We start from the raw sequence: 17,372 nt of genomic DNA on the forward strand, positions 1-17,372 counted from the left end.
ATAAAGCCACAGATCCAACTTTAACTCCAGAGTCTGGTTCTGAGGTCACACGCTGACCTTAGTTCCTGAGTTAAAAACTCAAGGTCGCTCCCAGATAAAGTCACAGATCCAACTTTAACTCCAGAGTCTGGTTCTGAGGTCACACGCTGACCTTAGTTCCTGAGTTAAAAACTCAAGGTCGCTCCCAGATAAAGTCACAGATCCAACTTTAACTCCAGAGTTTGGTTCTGAGGTCACACGCTGACCTTAGTTCCTGAGTTAAAAACTCAAGGTCGGTCCCAGATAAAGTCACAGATCCAACTTTAACTCCAGAGTCTGGTTCTGAGGTCACACGCTGACCTTAGTTCCTGAGTTAAAAACTCAAGGTCGGTCCCAGATAAAGCCACAGATCCAACTTTAACTCCAGAGTCTGGTTCTGAGGTCACACGCTGACCTTAGTTCCCGAGTTAAAAACTCAAGGTCGCTCCCAGATAAAGTCACAGATCCAACTTTAACTCCAGAGTCTGGTTCTGAGGTCACACGCTGACCTTAGTTCCTGAGTTAAAAACTCAAGGTCGGTCCCAGATAAAGTCACAGATCCAACTTTAACTCCAGAGTCTGGTTCTGAGGTCACACGCTGACCTTAGTTCCTGAGTTAAAAACTCAAGGTCGGTCCCAGATAAAGCCACAGATCCAACTTTAACTCCAGAGTCTGGTTCTGAGGTCACACGCTGACCTTAGTTCCTGAGTTAAAAACTCAAGGTCGCTCCCAGATAAAGCCACAGATCCAACTTTAACTCCAGAGTCTGGTTCTGAGGTCACAGGCTGACCTTAGTTCCTGAGTTAAAAACTCAAGGTCGGTCCCAGATAAAGTCACAGATCCAACTTTAACTCCAGAGTCTGGTTCTGAGGTCACACGCTGACCTTAGTTCCTGAGTTAAAAACTCAAGGTCGGTCCCAGATAAAGTCACAGATCCAACTTTAACTCCAGAGTCTGGTTCTGAGGTCACACGCTGACCTTAGTTCCTGAGTTAAAAACTCAAGGTCGCTCCCAGATAAAGGCACAGATCCAACTTTAACTCCAGAGTCTGGTTCTGAGGTCACACGCTGACCTTAGTTCCCGAGTTAAAAACTCAAGGTCGCTCCCAGATAAAGTCACAGATCCAACTTTAACTCCAGAGTTTGGTTCTGAGGTCACACGCTGACCTTAGTTCCCGAGTTAAAAACTCAAGGTCGGTCCCAGATAAAGCCACAGATCCAACTTTAACTCCAGAGTCTGGTTCTGAGGTCACACGCTGACCTTAGTTCCCGAGTTAAAAACTCAAGGTCGCTCCCAGATAAAGTCACAGATCCAACTTTAACTCCAGAGTCTGGTTCTGAGGTCACACGCTGACCTTAGTTCCTGAGTTAAAAACTCAAGGTCGCTCCCAGATAAAGCCACAGATCCAACTTTAACTCCAGAGTCTGGTTCTGAGGTCACACCTTAGTTTACTGACGCCGGTTCGTGTGTTTCTCCGTGACAGAACCCGGACATCGTGCTGGTCCACTACCTGAACGTGCCCTCGCTGGAGGATTCTGGGAAATGCAGTCCGCTGCTGTGCGCCGTGTCCGACCGCCACGACAGCGTGAGGTGGAGCCGCGACGACCTGCTGAGCCAGCTGAAGCCCATGTGTACGTGGCCCTCCCGGTTAGACGGCGCTGTGAGGTCATGTGACGGGTTTTAACGTGCACTTTCCCTGTGCTCAGTCCACAGCATGAAGTGTTCGGTGGGCGTGGGAGATTTCAGCATCGAGGAGCTGGTCCAGCACATCCTGGACCGACAGAGAACCAAACCACAGCCGCGGACACACACCTGCCTCTGTAACACCACCCAGGGTAAGACGGGCTGTGACGTCACCGTGACATCACCGTGACATCACAGCAGCAGTCCGAGCGAAACCAACCTGCCTTTGTGTGTCTGCAGTGTCTTCAGGAGTGAACATTCCCCACCGCTGCAACAGCACCAAGCACCGCATCATCTCCCCCAAGCTGCCCCCCTCCTCATGCAGGCCCTCGCCTGCCCCGGTCTCCCCTGAGCTGGGGGAGGCAGGGAGGGGAGGAGACGCCAAACAGCCTCACCTGCAGGCTCAGAGTAGCCCCGCCTCGTCTCCCAGCCCCTCCTCCACGTAAGTCCTGCTGATGAACACCTCAGAACGGAAACATGGCGTCCTTCCTCTCGTGTCACGTGACCTTTTTGTCTCTGCAGCTCGGCGTCGTCTCCCCCTCAGCCTCACAGGGCCGCCATCGCCATGAGTAACCATGGCAGCGGCTTCTATGGCGACCGCCACAGCAACCTGGCCACGGTGGCGCTGCCCCAGAACGCAGTCATCGTCATGGCGACGGCTGCCGCCATCCCAGGGGGAGGAGGAGGGGCCAGAGCCGAGGAGGCGGGGTCAAGAAAGAGCTTCGGCCAGCTGCTGCTGTCACCAACCCTCCCTGCCGGGAGGCCGGCCTCCCCCTCGCCTCCCTCCCCCTCAGCCCTGGCCCTCCCTTCTCCCCCGCTGCAGGCGCCCGGTGTGGCCACCCTCTCCCTCACCCTGCTGCCCTCCCCCGTCATCGGAGGCCTTCTCCTCACCCCCTCCTCCAACACCTCCCTCCGATCCCCTCCGCCTCCGGCCGCCGCCTCCCCTCTTTCCCCCCCTTCCTCCCCCTCACCGCCTCCCCCGTCCCTCCCCCCGGCCTTCGACCCTGACTCCTTCCTTAACTCCCCCAAACAGGGACAGACGTACGGCGGGCCTCACCCCGCCTCCTCCACCCTGTCCCCCACCGTTCTCAGCAGCTCCTCCCCTTTCTCTCACCCCTCCCTCGCTCTCTCGCTCTCCCCCACCTCCACCCCTCCCTCCTCCGTCTCCCCGCCCTCCTCCCTCTCCTCCCTCTCCTCCTCCTCTGAGGTGGACAGGAGAGACTTGGCCCCGTCCACCTCCCCTTCCTCCTCCTCTTCCTCCAGCTCCTCCTCACCTGCCCTGCCCCCCTCTGTTGCCCTCACCCTCTCTCCCACCTCTTCTGTTGCCCCGCCCCTCCTCCCCCTCTGCCTGGAGCTGGCCACTCTGGGGGAGTCGGAGGGAGGCAGGGAGGAGGCTGTGGGAGGTGGAGAGGAGATGAAGGACAGGCGAGGGGATGATGATGATGATGAAGGCAGTGCCCCGCCCACTAAGCTGGCTCTGCTGCAGGTGAGTGCGGTTTTAGTGGAACTACTTTCTGAGCTCGTATCCTTCCGCTTACACCCGCCTCTTCCTCTGTATTATTTAGACAGACCACGCCCCTTCCAGCCCGTCTCCACGGCAGCAGACAAACAGCCCCGCCCCCATGCTCCTGGCATGCCCAGATGCGGCTGGTCAACCCTCGCAGACGGCCCCCCACCAGCTGCCTGAAGCCCCTCCCTCAGTGGACATGACCCAACCGTCCTTGTCTGTCGCCATGGATACCGCCCCCCTGGCCACGCCCCCTGTCCAGGTGAAGGAGGAGAGCCAGCACGGCGACAACCCTGAGGACGCCAGCATGGACACGCACCCGGGGCAGGAGGCGGAGCCGTGCGAGCGTGGGGGGGAGGAGCTTGACATCTCCTTTGACAGCCAGTTTCCCGACCTCATCTCTGACCTCATCACGGAGGAGGCCAGTGCCGCCCCCCCCGCTCCCCCCGCCACATCCAGCGCCTCTCCCAGTCCGGGCGTGTTCCCAACGGGGGTCCGATACGTGGTGCCCCCGCAGCCCTCGCCCTCCTCCTCCTTCCTCCCCTTCCCTCACCCGATGCCCTCCTCCTCCACGCGGCTCGCCTCCATCACAGACTTCTCTCCGGAGTGGTCCTACCCAGAGGTAATCCTTCACATTTATTGGGTTCCACTTAATTACAGAACATTTCAGGGGAACTTCTTCTTCTACAGCTCCATCTCTCTCTCAGCTCCTCACACGGATTAAACATTAAGCACTTTCATTTCAGGGTTCCTTATGTTCAGGCCGGGTTTAGTTATTTACTCTGACATGAACACATTTTAAACACGTTTGGTTTGAACGCCTCATCGAAAACATGGTCTCACAGGAGCTGAGTCTCATATAGTATATAAACATTTAATCCATCCCTGGGCTGAGCTGCTCGTCCACAGGGGGGCAGCACAACAACAAACAGCTGGTTTGAACACAACTAACAGCTGGTTTGAACACATCAAACAGCTGGTTTAAACACAACAAACAGCTGGTTTCAACACACCAAACAGCTGGTTTCAACACACCAAACAGCTGGTTTGGTTTCAGACTCACCTTAACCACAACACAACAAACAGCTGGTTTGAACACAACAAACAGCTGGTTTCAACACACCAAACAGCTGGTTTGAACACATCAAACAGCTGATTTTGTTTCAGATTCACTTTAAACACAACAAACAGCTGGTTTAAACAAAACACACAGCTGGTTTGAACACAACAAACAGCTGGTTTAAACACATCAAACAGCTGGTTTTAACACAACAAACAGCTGGTTTGAACACATCAAACAGCTGATTTTGTTTCAGATTCACTTTAAACACAACAAACAGCTGGTTTAAACACAACAAACAGCTGGTTTCAACACACCAAACAGCTGGTTTTAACACATCAAACAGCTGATTTTGTTTCAGATTCACTTTAAACACAACAAACAGCTGGTTTAAACAAAACACACAGCTGGTTTGAACACAACAAACAGCTGGTTTAAACACATCAAACAGCTGGTTTTAACACAACAAACAGCTGGTTTGAACACATCAAACAGCTGATTTTTTTTCAGATTCACTTTAAACACAACAAACAGCTGGTTTAAACACAACAAACAGCTGGTTTGAACACAACAAACAGCTGGTTTAAACAAAACACACAGCTGGTTTAAACACAACAAACAGCTGGTTTAAACAACAAACAGCTGGTTTGAACACAACAAACAGCTGGTTTGAACACAACAAACAGCTGGTTTGAACACAACAAAAACAGCTGGTTTAAACACAACAAAAACAGCTGGTTTAAACACAACAAAAACAGCTGGTTTAAACGCAACAAAAACAGCTGGTTTGAACGCAACAAAAACAGCTGGTTTGAACACAACAAACAGCTGATTTGAACACAACAAAAACAGCTGGTTTAAACACAACAAAAACAGCTGGTTTGAACACAACAAACAGCTGGTTTGGTTTCAGATTCACTTTGAACACATCAAACAGCTGATTTGAACACAACAAACAGCTGGTTTGAACACAACAAACAGCTGGTTTGGTTTCAGACTCACTTTAAACACATCAAACAGCTGGTTTAAACACAACAAACAGCTGGTTTGGTTTCAGACTCACTTTAAACACATCAAACAGCTGGTTTCAACACACCAAACAGCTGGTTTCAACACACCAAACAGCTGGTTTGGTTTCAGACTCACTTTAAACACAACAAACAGCTGGTTTAAACACAACAAACAGCTGGTTTGGTTTCAGACTCACCTTAACCACAACACAACAAACAGCTGGTTTGAACACAACAAACAGCTGGTTTAAACACAACAAACAGCTGGTTTGGTTTCAGACTCACTTTAAACACATCAAACAGCTGGTTTTAACACAACAAAAAGCTGGTTTAAACACAACAAACAGCTGGTTTAAACAAAACAAACAGCTGGTTTAAACAAAACAAACAGCTGGTTTGAACACAACAAACAGCTGGTTTGAACACAACAAACAGCTGGTTTGAACACAACAAACAGCTGGTTTAAACACAACAAAAACAGCTGGTTTGAACACAACAAAAACAGCTGGTTTAAACACAACAAAAACAGCTGGTTTGAACACAACAAACAGATGGTTTAAACACAAGAAACAGCTGGTTTGAACACAACAAACAGCTGGTTTAAACACAACAAACCGCTGGTTTGAACACAACAAACAGCTGGTTTGAACACAACAAACAGCTGGTTTAAACACAACAAACAGCTTGTTTGAACACAACAAACAGCTGATTTAAACACAACAAACAGCTGGTTTGAACACAACAAACAGCTGGTTTGAACACAACAAACAGCTGGTTTGAACACAACAAAAACAGCTGGTTTAAACACAACAAAAACAGCTGGTTTAAACACAAGAAACAGCTGGTTTGAACACAACAAACAGCTGGTTTGAACACAACAAACAGCTGGTTTAAACACAAGAAACAGCTGGTTTGAACACAAGAAACAGCTGGTTTGAACACAACAAACAGCTGGTTTAAACACAACAAACAGCTGGTTTAAACACAACAAACAGCTGATTTAAACACAACAAACAGCTGGTTTGAACACAACAAACAGCTGGTTTGAACACAACAAACAGCTGGTTTGAACACAACAAAAACAGCTGGTTTGAACACAACAAAAACAGCTGGTTTGAACACAACAAACAGCTGGTTTGAACACAACAAACAGCTGGTTTGAACACAACAAACAGCTGGTTTAAACACAACAAAAACAGCTGGTTTAAACACAACAAAAACAGCTGGTTTGAACACAACAAAAACAGCTGGTTTGAACACAACAAACAGCTGGTTTGAACACAACAAAAACAGCTGGTTTAAACACAACAAAAACAGCTGATTTAAACACAACAAACAGCTGGTTTGAACACAACAAACAGCTGGTTTGAACACAACAAACAGCTGGTTTAAACACAACAAACAGCTTGTTTAAACACAACAAAAACAGCTGATTTAAACACAACAAACAGCTGGTTTGAACACAACAAACAGCTGGTTTGAACACAACAAACAGCTGGTTTAAACACAACAAACAGCTTTTTTGAACACAACAAACAGCTGATTTAAACACAACAAACAGCTGGTTTGAACACAACAAACAGCTGGTTTGAACACAACAAACAGCTGATTTACACACAAACAGCTGGTTTGAACACAACAAACAGCTGGTTTGAACACAACAAAAACAGCTGGTTTAAACACAACAAAAACAGCTGGTTTGAACACAACAAACAGCTTATTTAAACACAACAAACAGCTGGTTTAAACACAAGAAACAGCTGGTTTGAACACAACAAACAGCTGGTTTAAACACAACAAACCGCTGGTTTAAACACAACAAACAGCTGGTTTGAACACAACAAACAGCTGGTTTGAACACAACAAACAGCTGGTTTAAACACAACACAAACAGCTTGTTTGAACACAACAAACAGCTGGTTTGAACACAACAAAAACAGCTGGTTTAAACACAACAAAAACAGCTGGTTTGAACACAACAAACAGCTGGTTTAAACACAAGAAACAGCTGGTTTGAACACAACAAACAGCTGGTTTAAACACAACAAACCGCTGGTTTGAACACAACAAACAGCTGGTTTAAACACAACAAACAGCTGATTTAAACACAACAAACAGCTGGTTTGAACACAACAAACAGCTGGTTTGAACACAACAAACAGCTGGTTTGAACACAAGAAAAACAGCTGGTTTAAACACAACAAACAGCTGGTTTGAACACTACAAACAGCTGGTTTGAACACAACAAACAGCTGGTTTGAACACAACAAACAGCTGGTTTGAACACAAGAAAAACAGCTGGTTTAAACACAACAAACAGCTGGTTTGAACACTACAAACAGCTGGTTTGAACACTACAAACAGCTGGTTTGAACACTACAAACAGCTGGTTTGAACACAACAAACAGCTGGTTTAAACACAACAAACAGCTGGTTTGAACACAACAAACTGCTGGTTTAAACACAAGAAAAACAGCTGGTTTAAACACAACAAACAGCTGGTTTGAACACTACAAACAGCTGGTTTGAACACAACAAACAGCTGGTTTGAACACAACAAACAGCTGGTTTAAACACAACAAACAGCTGGTTTGAACACAACAAACAGCTGGTTTGAACACAACAAACAGCTGGTTTAAACACAACAAACAGCTGGTTTGAACACAACAAACAGCTGGTTTAAACACAACAAACAGCTGGTTTGAACACAACAAACAGCTGGTTTAAACACAACAAACAGCTGGTTTGAACACAACAAACAGCTGGTTTAAACACAACAAACAGCTGGTTTGAACACAACAAACAGCTGGTTTGAACACAACAAACAGCTGGTTTGAACACAACAAACAGCTGGTTTAAACACAACAAACAGCTGGTTTGAACACAACAAACAGCTGGTTTAAACACAACAAACAGCTGGTTTAAACACAACAAAAACAGCTGGTTTGAACACAACAAAAACAGCTGGTTTGAACACAACAAAAACAGCTGGTTTAAACACAACAAAAACAGCTGGTTTAAACACAACAAAAACAGCTGGTTTGAACACAACAAACAGCTGGTTTGAACACAACAAAAACAGCTGGTTTAAACACAACAAAAACAGCTGATTTAAACACAACAAACAGCTGGTTTGAACACAAGAAACAGCTGGTTTAAACACAACAAACAGCTGGTTTAAACACAAGAAACAGCTGGTTTGAACACAACAAACAGCTGGTTTAAACACAACAAACAGCTGGTTTGAACACAAGAAACAGCTGGTTTGAACACAACAAACAGCTGGTTTAAACACAACAAACAGCTGGTTTAAACACAAGAAACAGCTGGTTTGAACACAACAAACAGCTGATTTAAACACAACAAACAGCTGGTTTGAACACAACAAACAGCTGGTTTGAACACAACAAACAGCTGGTTTGAACACAACAAACAGCTGGTTTGAACACAACAAAAACAGCTGGTTTGAACACAACAAACAGCTGGTTTGAACACAACAAACAGCTGGTTTGAACACAACAAACAGCTGGTTTAAACACAACAAAAACAGCTGGTTTAAACACAACAAAAACAGCTGGTTTGAACACAACAAAAACAGCTGGTTTAAACACAACAAAAACAGCTGGTTTAAACACAACAAAAACAGCTGGTTTAAACACAACAAAAACAGCTGGTTTGAACACAACAAACAGCTGGTTTGAACACAACAAAAACAGCTGGTTTAAACACAACAAAAACAGCTGGTTTAAACACAACAAACAGCTGGTTTGAACACAACAAACAGCTGGTTTGAACACAACAAACAGCTGGTTTAAACACAACAAACAGCTTGTTTGAACACAACAAACAGCTGATTTAAACACAACAAACAGCTGGTTTGAACACAACAAACAGCTGGTTTGAACACAACAAACAGCTGGTTTGAACACAACAAACAGCTGATTTACACACAAACAGCTGGTTTGAACACAACAAACAGCTGGTTTGAACACAACAAACAGCTGGTTTAAACACAACAAACAGCTGGTTTGAACACAACAAACAGCTGGTTTGAACACAACAAACAGCTGATTTACACACAAACAGCTGGTTTGAACACAACAAACAGCTGGTTTGAACACAACAAACAGCTGGTTTGAACACAACAAACAGCTGATTTAAACACAACAAACAGCTGGTTTAAACACAACAAACAGCTGGTTTGAACACAACAAACAGCTGGTTTGAACACAACAAACAGCTGATGTAAACACAACAAACAGCTGGTTTAAACACAAGAAACAGCTGGTTTGAACACAACAAACAGCTGGTTTAAACACAACAAACAGCTGGTTTGAACACAAAAAACAGCTGGTTTGAACACAACAAACTGCTGGTTTAAACACAAGAAAAACAGCTGGTTTAAACACAACAAACAGCTGGTTTGAACACTACAAACAGCTGGTTTGAACACAACAAACAGCTGGTTTGAACACAACAAACAGCTGGTTTAAACACAACAAACAGCTGGTTTGAACACAACAAACAGCTGGTTTGAACACAACAAACAGCTGGTTTAAACACAACAAACAGCTGGTTTGAACACAACAAACAGCTGGTTTAAACACAACAAACAGCTGGTTTGAACACAACAAACAGCTGGTTTAAACACAACAAACAGCTGGTTTGAACACAACAAACAGCTGGTTTAAACACAACAAACAGCTGGTTTGAACACAACAAACAGCTGGTTTGAACACAACAAACAGCTGGTTTGAACACAACAAACAGCTGGTTTGAACACAACAAACAGCTGGTTTAAACACAACAAACAGCTGGTTTGAACACAACAAACAGCTGGTTTAAACACAACAAACAGCTGGTTTAAACACAACAAAAACAGCTGGTTTAAACACAACAAAAACAGCTGGTTTGAACACAACAAAAACAGCTGGTTTAAACACAACAAAAACAGCTGGTTTGAACACAACAAACAGCTGGTTTGAACACAACAAAAACAGCTGGTTTGAACACAACAAAAACAGCTGGTTTAAACACAACAAAAACAGCTGATTTAAACACAACAAACAGCTGGTTTGAACACAACAAACAGCTGGTTTGAACACAACAAACAGCTGGTTTGAACACAACAAACAGCTGGTTTGAACACAACAAACAGCTGATTTAAACACAACAAACAGCTGGTTTAAACACAACAAACAGCTGGTTTAAACACAACAAACAGCTGGTTTAAACACAACAAACAGCTGGTTTGAACACAACAAACAGCTGGTTTAAACACAACAAACCGCTGGTTTGAACACAACAAACAGCTGGTTTGAACACAACAAACAGCTGATTTACACACAAACAGCTGGTTTGAACACAACAAACAGCTGGTTTGAACACAACAAAAACAGCTGGTTTAAACACAACAAAAACAGCTGGTTTAAACACTACAAACAGCTGGTTTGAACACAACAAACAGCAGGTTTGAACACAACAAACAGCTGATTTAAACACAACAAACAGCTGGTTTGAACACAACAAACAGCTGATTTAAACACAACAAACAGCTGGTTTGAACACAACAAACAGCTGGTTTAAACACAAGAAACAGCTGGTTTGAACACAAGAAACAGCTGGTTTGAACACAACAAACAGCTGGTTTAAACACAACAAACAGCTGGTTTAAACACAAGAAACAGCTGGTTTGAACACAACAAACAGCTGGTTTAAACACAACAAACAGCTGGTTTAAACACAAGAAACAGCTGGTTTGAACACAACAAACAGCTGGTTTAAACACAACAAACAGCTGGTTTGAACACAAGAAACAGCTGGTTTAAACACAACAAACAGCTGGTTTGAACACAACAAACAGCTGGTTTGAACACAACAAACAGCTGATTTAAACACAATAAACAGCTGGTTTAAACACAACAAACAGCTGGTTTGAACACAACAAACAGCTGGTTTGAACACAACAAACAGCTGATGTAAACACAACAAACAGCTGGTTTGAACACAACAAACAGCTGGTTTAAACACAAGAAACAGCTGGTTTGAACACAACAAACAGCTGGTTTAAACACAACAAACAGCTGGTTTGAACACAACAAACAGCTGGTTTAAACACAACAAACAGCTGGTTTGAACACAACAAACAGCTGGTTTAAACACAACAAACAGCTTGTTTGAACACAACAAACAGCTGATTTAAACACAACAAACAGCTGGTTTGAACACAACAAACAGCTGGTTTGAACACAACAAACAGCTGGTTTGAACACAACAAACAGCTGATTTACACACAAACAGCTGGTTTGAACACAACAAAAACAGCTGGTTTAAACACAACAAAAACAGCTGGTTTAAACACTACAAACAGCTGGTTTGAACACAACAAACAACTGATTTACACACAAACAGCTGGTTTGAACACAACAAACAGCTGGTTTGAAAACAACAAAAACAGCTGGTTTAAACACAACAAAAACAGCTGGTTTAAACACTACAAACAGCTGGTTTGAACACAACAAACAGCTGGTTTGAACACAACAAACAGCTGGTTTAAACACAACAAACAGCTGGTTTGCACACAACAAACAGCTGGTTTGAACACAACAAACAGCTGGTTTAAACACAACAAACAGCTGGTTTGAACACAACAAACAGCTGGTTTAAACACAACAAACAGCTGGTTTGAACACAACAAACAACTGGTTTAAACACAACAAACAGCTGGTTTGAACACAACAAACAGCTGGTTTGAACACAACAAACAGCTGGTTTGAACACAACAAACAGCTGGTTTGAACACAACAAACAGCTGGTTTGAACACAACAAACAGCTGGTTTGAACACAACAAACAGCTGGTTTGAACACAACAAACAGCTGGTTTGAACACAACAAACAGCTGGTTTAAACACAACAAACAGCTGGTTTGAACACAACAAACAGCTGGTTTGAACACAACAAACAGCTGGTTTGAACACAACAAACAGCTGATTTACACACAAACAGCTGGTTTAAACACTACAAAAACAGCTGGTTTAAACACTACAAACAGCTGGTTTGAACACAACAAACAGCTGGTTTGAACACAACAAACAGCTGGTTTAAACACAAGAAACAGCTGGTTTGAACACAACAAACAGCTGATTTACACACAAACAGCTGGTTTGAACACAACAAACAGCTGATTTAAACACAACAAACAGCTGGTTTGAACACAACAAACAGCTGATTTAAACACAACAAACAGCTGGTTTGAACACAACAAACAGCTGGTTTAAACACAAGAAACAGCTGGTTTGAACACAACAAACAGCTGGTTTAAACACAACAAACAGCTGGTTTAAACACAAGAAACAGCTGGTTTGAACACAACAAACAGCTGGTTTAAACACAACAAACAGCTGGTTTAAACACAAGAAACAGCTGGTTTGAACACAACAAACAGCTGGTTTAAACACAACAAACAGCTGGTTTGAACACAAGAAACAGCTGGTTTAAACACAACAAACAGCTGGTTTGAACACAACAAACAGCTGGTTTGAACACAACAAACAGCTGGTTTGAACACAACAAACAGCTGGTTTGAACACAACAAAAACAGCTGGTTTAAACACAACAAAAACAGCTGGTTTAAACACAACAAACAGCTGGTTTGAACACAACAAACAGCTGGTTTGAACACAACAAAAACAGCTGGTTTAAACACAACAAAAACAGCTGGTTTGAACACAACAAACAGCTGGTTTGAACACAATAAACAGCTGGTTTAAACACAACAAACAGCTGGTTTGAACACAACAAACAGCTGGTTTGAACACAACAAACAGCTGATGTAAACACAACAAACAGCTGGTTTAAACACAAGAAACAGCTGGTTTGAACACAACAAACAGCTGGTTTAAACACAACAAACAGCTGGTTTGAACACAACAAACAGCTGGTTTAAACACAACAAACAGCTGGTTTGAACACAACAAACAGCTGGTTTAAACACAACAAACAGCTTGTTTGAACACAACAAACAGCTGATTTAAACACAACAAACAGCTGGTTTGAACACAACAAACAGCTGGTTTGAACACAACAAACAGCTGGTTTGAACACAACAAACAGCTGGTTTGAACACAACAAACAGCTGGTTTGAACACAACAAAAACAGCTGGTTTAAACACAACAAACAGCTGGTTTGAACACAACAAAAACAGCTGGTTTAAACACAACAAACAGCTGGTTTGAACACAACAAACAGCTGGTTTGAACACAACAAACAGCTGGTTTAAACACAACAAACAGCTGGTTTAAACACAACAAACAGCTGGTTTGAACACAACAAACAGCTGGTTTGAACACAACAAACAGCTGATTTACACACAAACAGCTGGTTTGAACACAACAAAAACAGCTGGTTTAAACACAACAAAAACAGCTGGTTTAAACACTACAAACAGCTGGTTTGAACACAACAAACAACTGATTTACACACAAACAGCTGGTTTGAACACAACAAACAGCTGGTTTGAACACAACAAAAACAGCTGGTTTAAACACAACAAAAACAGCTGGTTTAAACACTACAAACAGCTGGTTTGAACACAACAAACAGCTGGTTTGAACACAACAAACAGCTGGTTTAAACACAACAAACAGCTGGTTTGAACACAACAAACAGCTGGTTTGAACACAACAAACAGCTGGTTTAAACACAACAAACAGCTGGTTTGAACACAACAAACAGCTGGTTTAAACACAACAAACAGCTGGTTTGAACACAACAAACAACTGGTTTAAACACAACAAACAGCTGGTTTGAACACAACAAACAGCTGGTTTAAACACAACAAACAGCTGGTTTGAACACAACAAACAGCTGGTTTGAACACAACAAACAGCTGGTTTGAACACAACAAACAGCTGGTTTGAACACAACAAACAGCTGGTTTAAACACAACAAACAGCTGGTTTGAACACAACAAACAGCTGATTTACACACAAACAGCTGGTTTGAACACAACAAACAGCTGGTTTAAACACTACAAAAACAGCTGGTTTAAACACTACAAACAGCTGGTTTGAACACAACAAACAGCTGGTTTGAACACAACAAACAGCTGGTTTGAACACAACAAACAGCTGGTTTGAACACAACAAACAGCTGATTTAAACACAACAAAAACAGCTGGTTTGAACACAACAAAAACAGCTGGTTTAAACACAACAAACAGCTGGTTTGAACACAACAAACAGCTGGTTTAAACACAACAAACAGCTGGTTTAAACAACAAACAGCTGGTTTGAACACAACAAACAGCTGGTTTAAACACAACAAACAGCTGGTTTGAACACAACAAACAGCTGGTTTGAACACAACAAACAGCTGGTTTGAACACAACAAACAGCTGATTTACACACAAACAGCTGGTTTGAACACAACAAACAGCTGGTTTAAACACTACAAACAGCTGGTTTGAACACAACAAACAGCTGGTTTGAACACAACAAACAGCTGGTTTGAACACAACAAACAGCTGGTTTGAACACAACAAACAGCTGGTTTGAACACAACAAACAGCTGATTTAAACACAACAAAAACAGCTGGTTTGAACACAACAAAAACAGCTGGTTTGAACACAACAAAAACAGCTGGTTTAAACACAACAAACAGCTGGTTTGAACACAACAAACAGCTGGTTTAAACACAACAAACAGCTGGTTTGAACACAACAAAAACAGCTGGTTTGAACACAACAAACAGCTGGTTTGAACACAACAAACAGCTGGTTTGAACACAACAAACAGCTGGTTTGAACACAACAAACAGCTGGTTTGAACACAACAAACAGCTGATTTGAACACAACAAAAACAGCTGGTTTAAACACAACAAAAACAGCTGGTTTAAACACTACAAACAGCTGATTTACACACAAACAGCTGGTTTGAACACAACAAAAACAGCTGGTTTAAACACAACAAAAACACCTGGTTTAAACACTACAAACAGCTGGTTTGAACACAACAAACAGCTGATTTACACACAACAAAAACAGCTGGTTTAAACACTACAAACAGCTGGTTTGAACACAACAAACAGCTGGTTTGAACACAACAAACAGCTGGTTTAAACACAACAAACAGCTGGTTTGAACACAACAAACAGCTGGTTTAAACACAACAAACAGCTTGTTTGAACACAACAAACAGCTGATTTAAACACAACAAACAGCTGGTTTGAACACAACAAACAGCTGGTTTGAACACAACAAACAGCTGGTTTGAACACAACAAACAGCTGATTTACACACAAACAGCTGGTTTGAACACAACAAACAGCTGGTTTGAACACAACAAAAACAGCTGGTTTAAACACAACAAAAACAGCTGGTTTAAACACTACAAACAGCTGGTTTGAACACAACAAACAGCTGGTTTGAACACAACAAACAGCTGATTTAAACACAAAAAACAGCTGGTTTGAACACAACAAACTGCTGGTTTAAACACAAGAAACAGTTGGTTTGAACACAACAAACAGCTGGTTTAAACACAACAAACTGCTGGTTTAAACACAAGAAACAGTTGGTTTGAACACAACAAACAGCTGGTTTAAACACAACAAACAGCTGGTTTAAACACAACAAACAGCTGGTTTGAACACAACAAACAGCTGGTTTAAACACAACAAACAGCTGGTTTAAACACAAGAAACAGCTGGTTTGAACACAACAAACAGCTGGTTTAAACACAACAAACAGCTGGTTTAAACACAAGAAACAGCTGGTTTGAACACAACAAACACCTGGTTTAAACACAACAAACAGCTGGTTTGAACACAAGAAACAGCTGGTTTGAACACAACAAACAGCTGGTTTAAACACAACAAACAGCTGGTTTAAACACAACAAACAGCTGGTTTGAACACAACAAACAGCTGGTTTAAACACAACAAACAGCTGGTTTGAACACAACAAACAGCTGATTTAAACACAACAAACAGCTGGTTTAAACACAACAAACAGCTGGTTTGAACACAACAAACAGCTGGTTTGAACACAACAAACAGCTGATGTAAACACAACAAACAGCTGGTTTAAACACAAGAAACAGCTGGTTTGAACACAACAAACAGCTGGTTTAAACACAACAAACAGCTGGTTTGAACACAACAAACAGCTGGTTTAAACACAACAAACAGCTGGTTTGAACACAACAAACAGCTGGTTTAAACACAACAAACAGCTTGTTTGAACACAACAAACAGCTGATTTAAACACAACAAACAGCTGGTTTGAACACAACAAACAGCTGGTTTGAACACAACAAACAGCTGGTTTGAACACAACAAACAGCTGGTTTGAACACAACAAACAGCTGATTTAAACACAACAAAAACAGCTGGTTTAAACACAACAAACAGCTGGTTTGAACACAACAAAAACAGCTGGTTTAAACACAACAAACAGCTGGTTTGAACACAACAAACAGCTGGTTTGAACACAACAAACAGCTGGTTTAAACACAACAAACAGCTGGTTTAAACACAACAAACAGCTGGTTTGAACACAACAAACAGCTGGTTTGAACACAACAAACAGCTGGTTTGAACACAACAAACAGCTGATTTACACACAAACAGCTGGTTTGAACACAACAAACAGCTGGTTTAAACACAACAAACAGCTGGTTTGAACACAACAAACAGCTGGTTTAAACACAACAAACAGCTGGTTTGAACACAACAAACAGCTGGTTTGAACACAACAAACAGCTGGTTTAAACACAACAAACAGCTGGTTTGAACACAACAAACAGCTGGTTTAAACACAACAAACAGCTGGTTTGAACACAACAAACAGCTGGTTTGAACACAACAAACAGCTGGTTTAAACACAACAAACAGCTGCTTTAAACACAAGAAACAGCTGGTTTGAACACAACAAACAGCTGGTTTAAACACAACAAACAGCTGGTTTGAACACAACAAACAGCTGGTTTGAACACAACAAACAGCTGGTTTGAACACAACAAACAGCTGATTTACACACAAACAGCTGGTTTGAACACAACAAACAGCTGGTTTAAACACAACAAACAGCT

At 42.6% G+C, this 17,372-nt stretch overlaps 1 protein-coding gene across 2 annotated transcripts in view; it reads left to right on the forward strand.

Moving 5' to 3' along the window:
• camta2 (calmodulin binding transcription activator 2) overlaps nucleotides 1–17,372 on the forward strand; it is a 70,276-nt gene that overhangs the window by 21,424 nt on the left and 31,480 nt on the right. For both annotated transcript variants that reach the window (XM_072376121.1, XM_072376122.1), the window contains exons 7-11: nucleotides 1,503–1,650; nucleotides 1,726–1,854; nucleotides 1,943–2,144; nucleotides 2,225–3,188; nucleotides 3,268–3,831. In XM_072376121.1, the coding sequence (XP_072232222.1) occupies nucleotides 1,503–1,650; nucleotides 1,726–1,854; nucleotides 1,943–2,144; nucleotides 2,225–3,188; nucleotides 3,268–3,831 (2,007 nt within the window). The remainder of the gene's footprint in view (nucleotides 1–1,502; nucleotides 1,651–1,725; nucleotides 1,855–1,942; nucleotides 2,145–2,224; nucleotides 3,189–3,267; nucleotides 3,832–17,372) is intronic.

This window comes from Leuresthes tenuis, unplaced genomic scaffold (genome assembly GCF_036924035.1).
Source record: "Leuresthes tenuis unplaced genomic scaffold, fLeuTen1.0.hap1 SCAF_22, whole genome shotgun sequence".
NCBI classification, from domain to species: domain Eukaryota; kingdom Metazoa; phylum Chordata; class Actinopteri; order Atheriniformes; family Atherinopsidae; genus Leuresthes; species Leuresthes tenuis.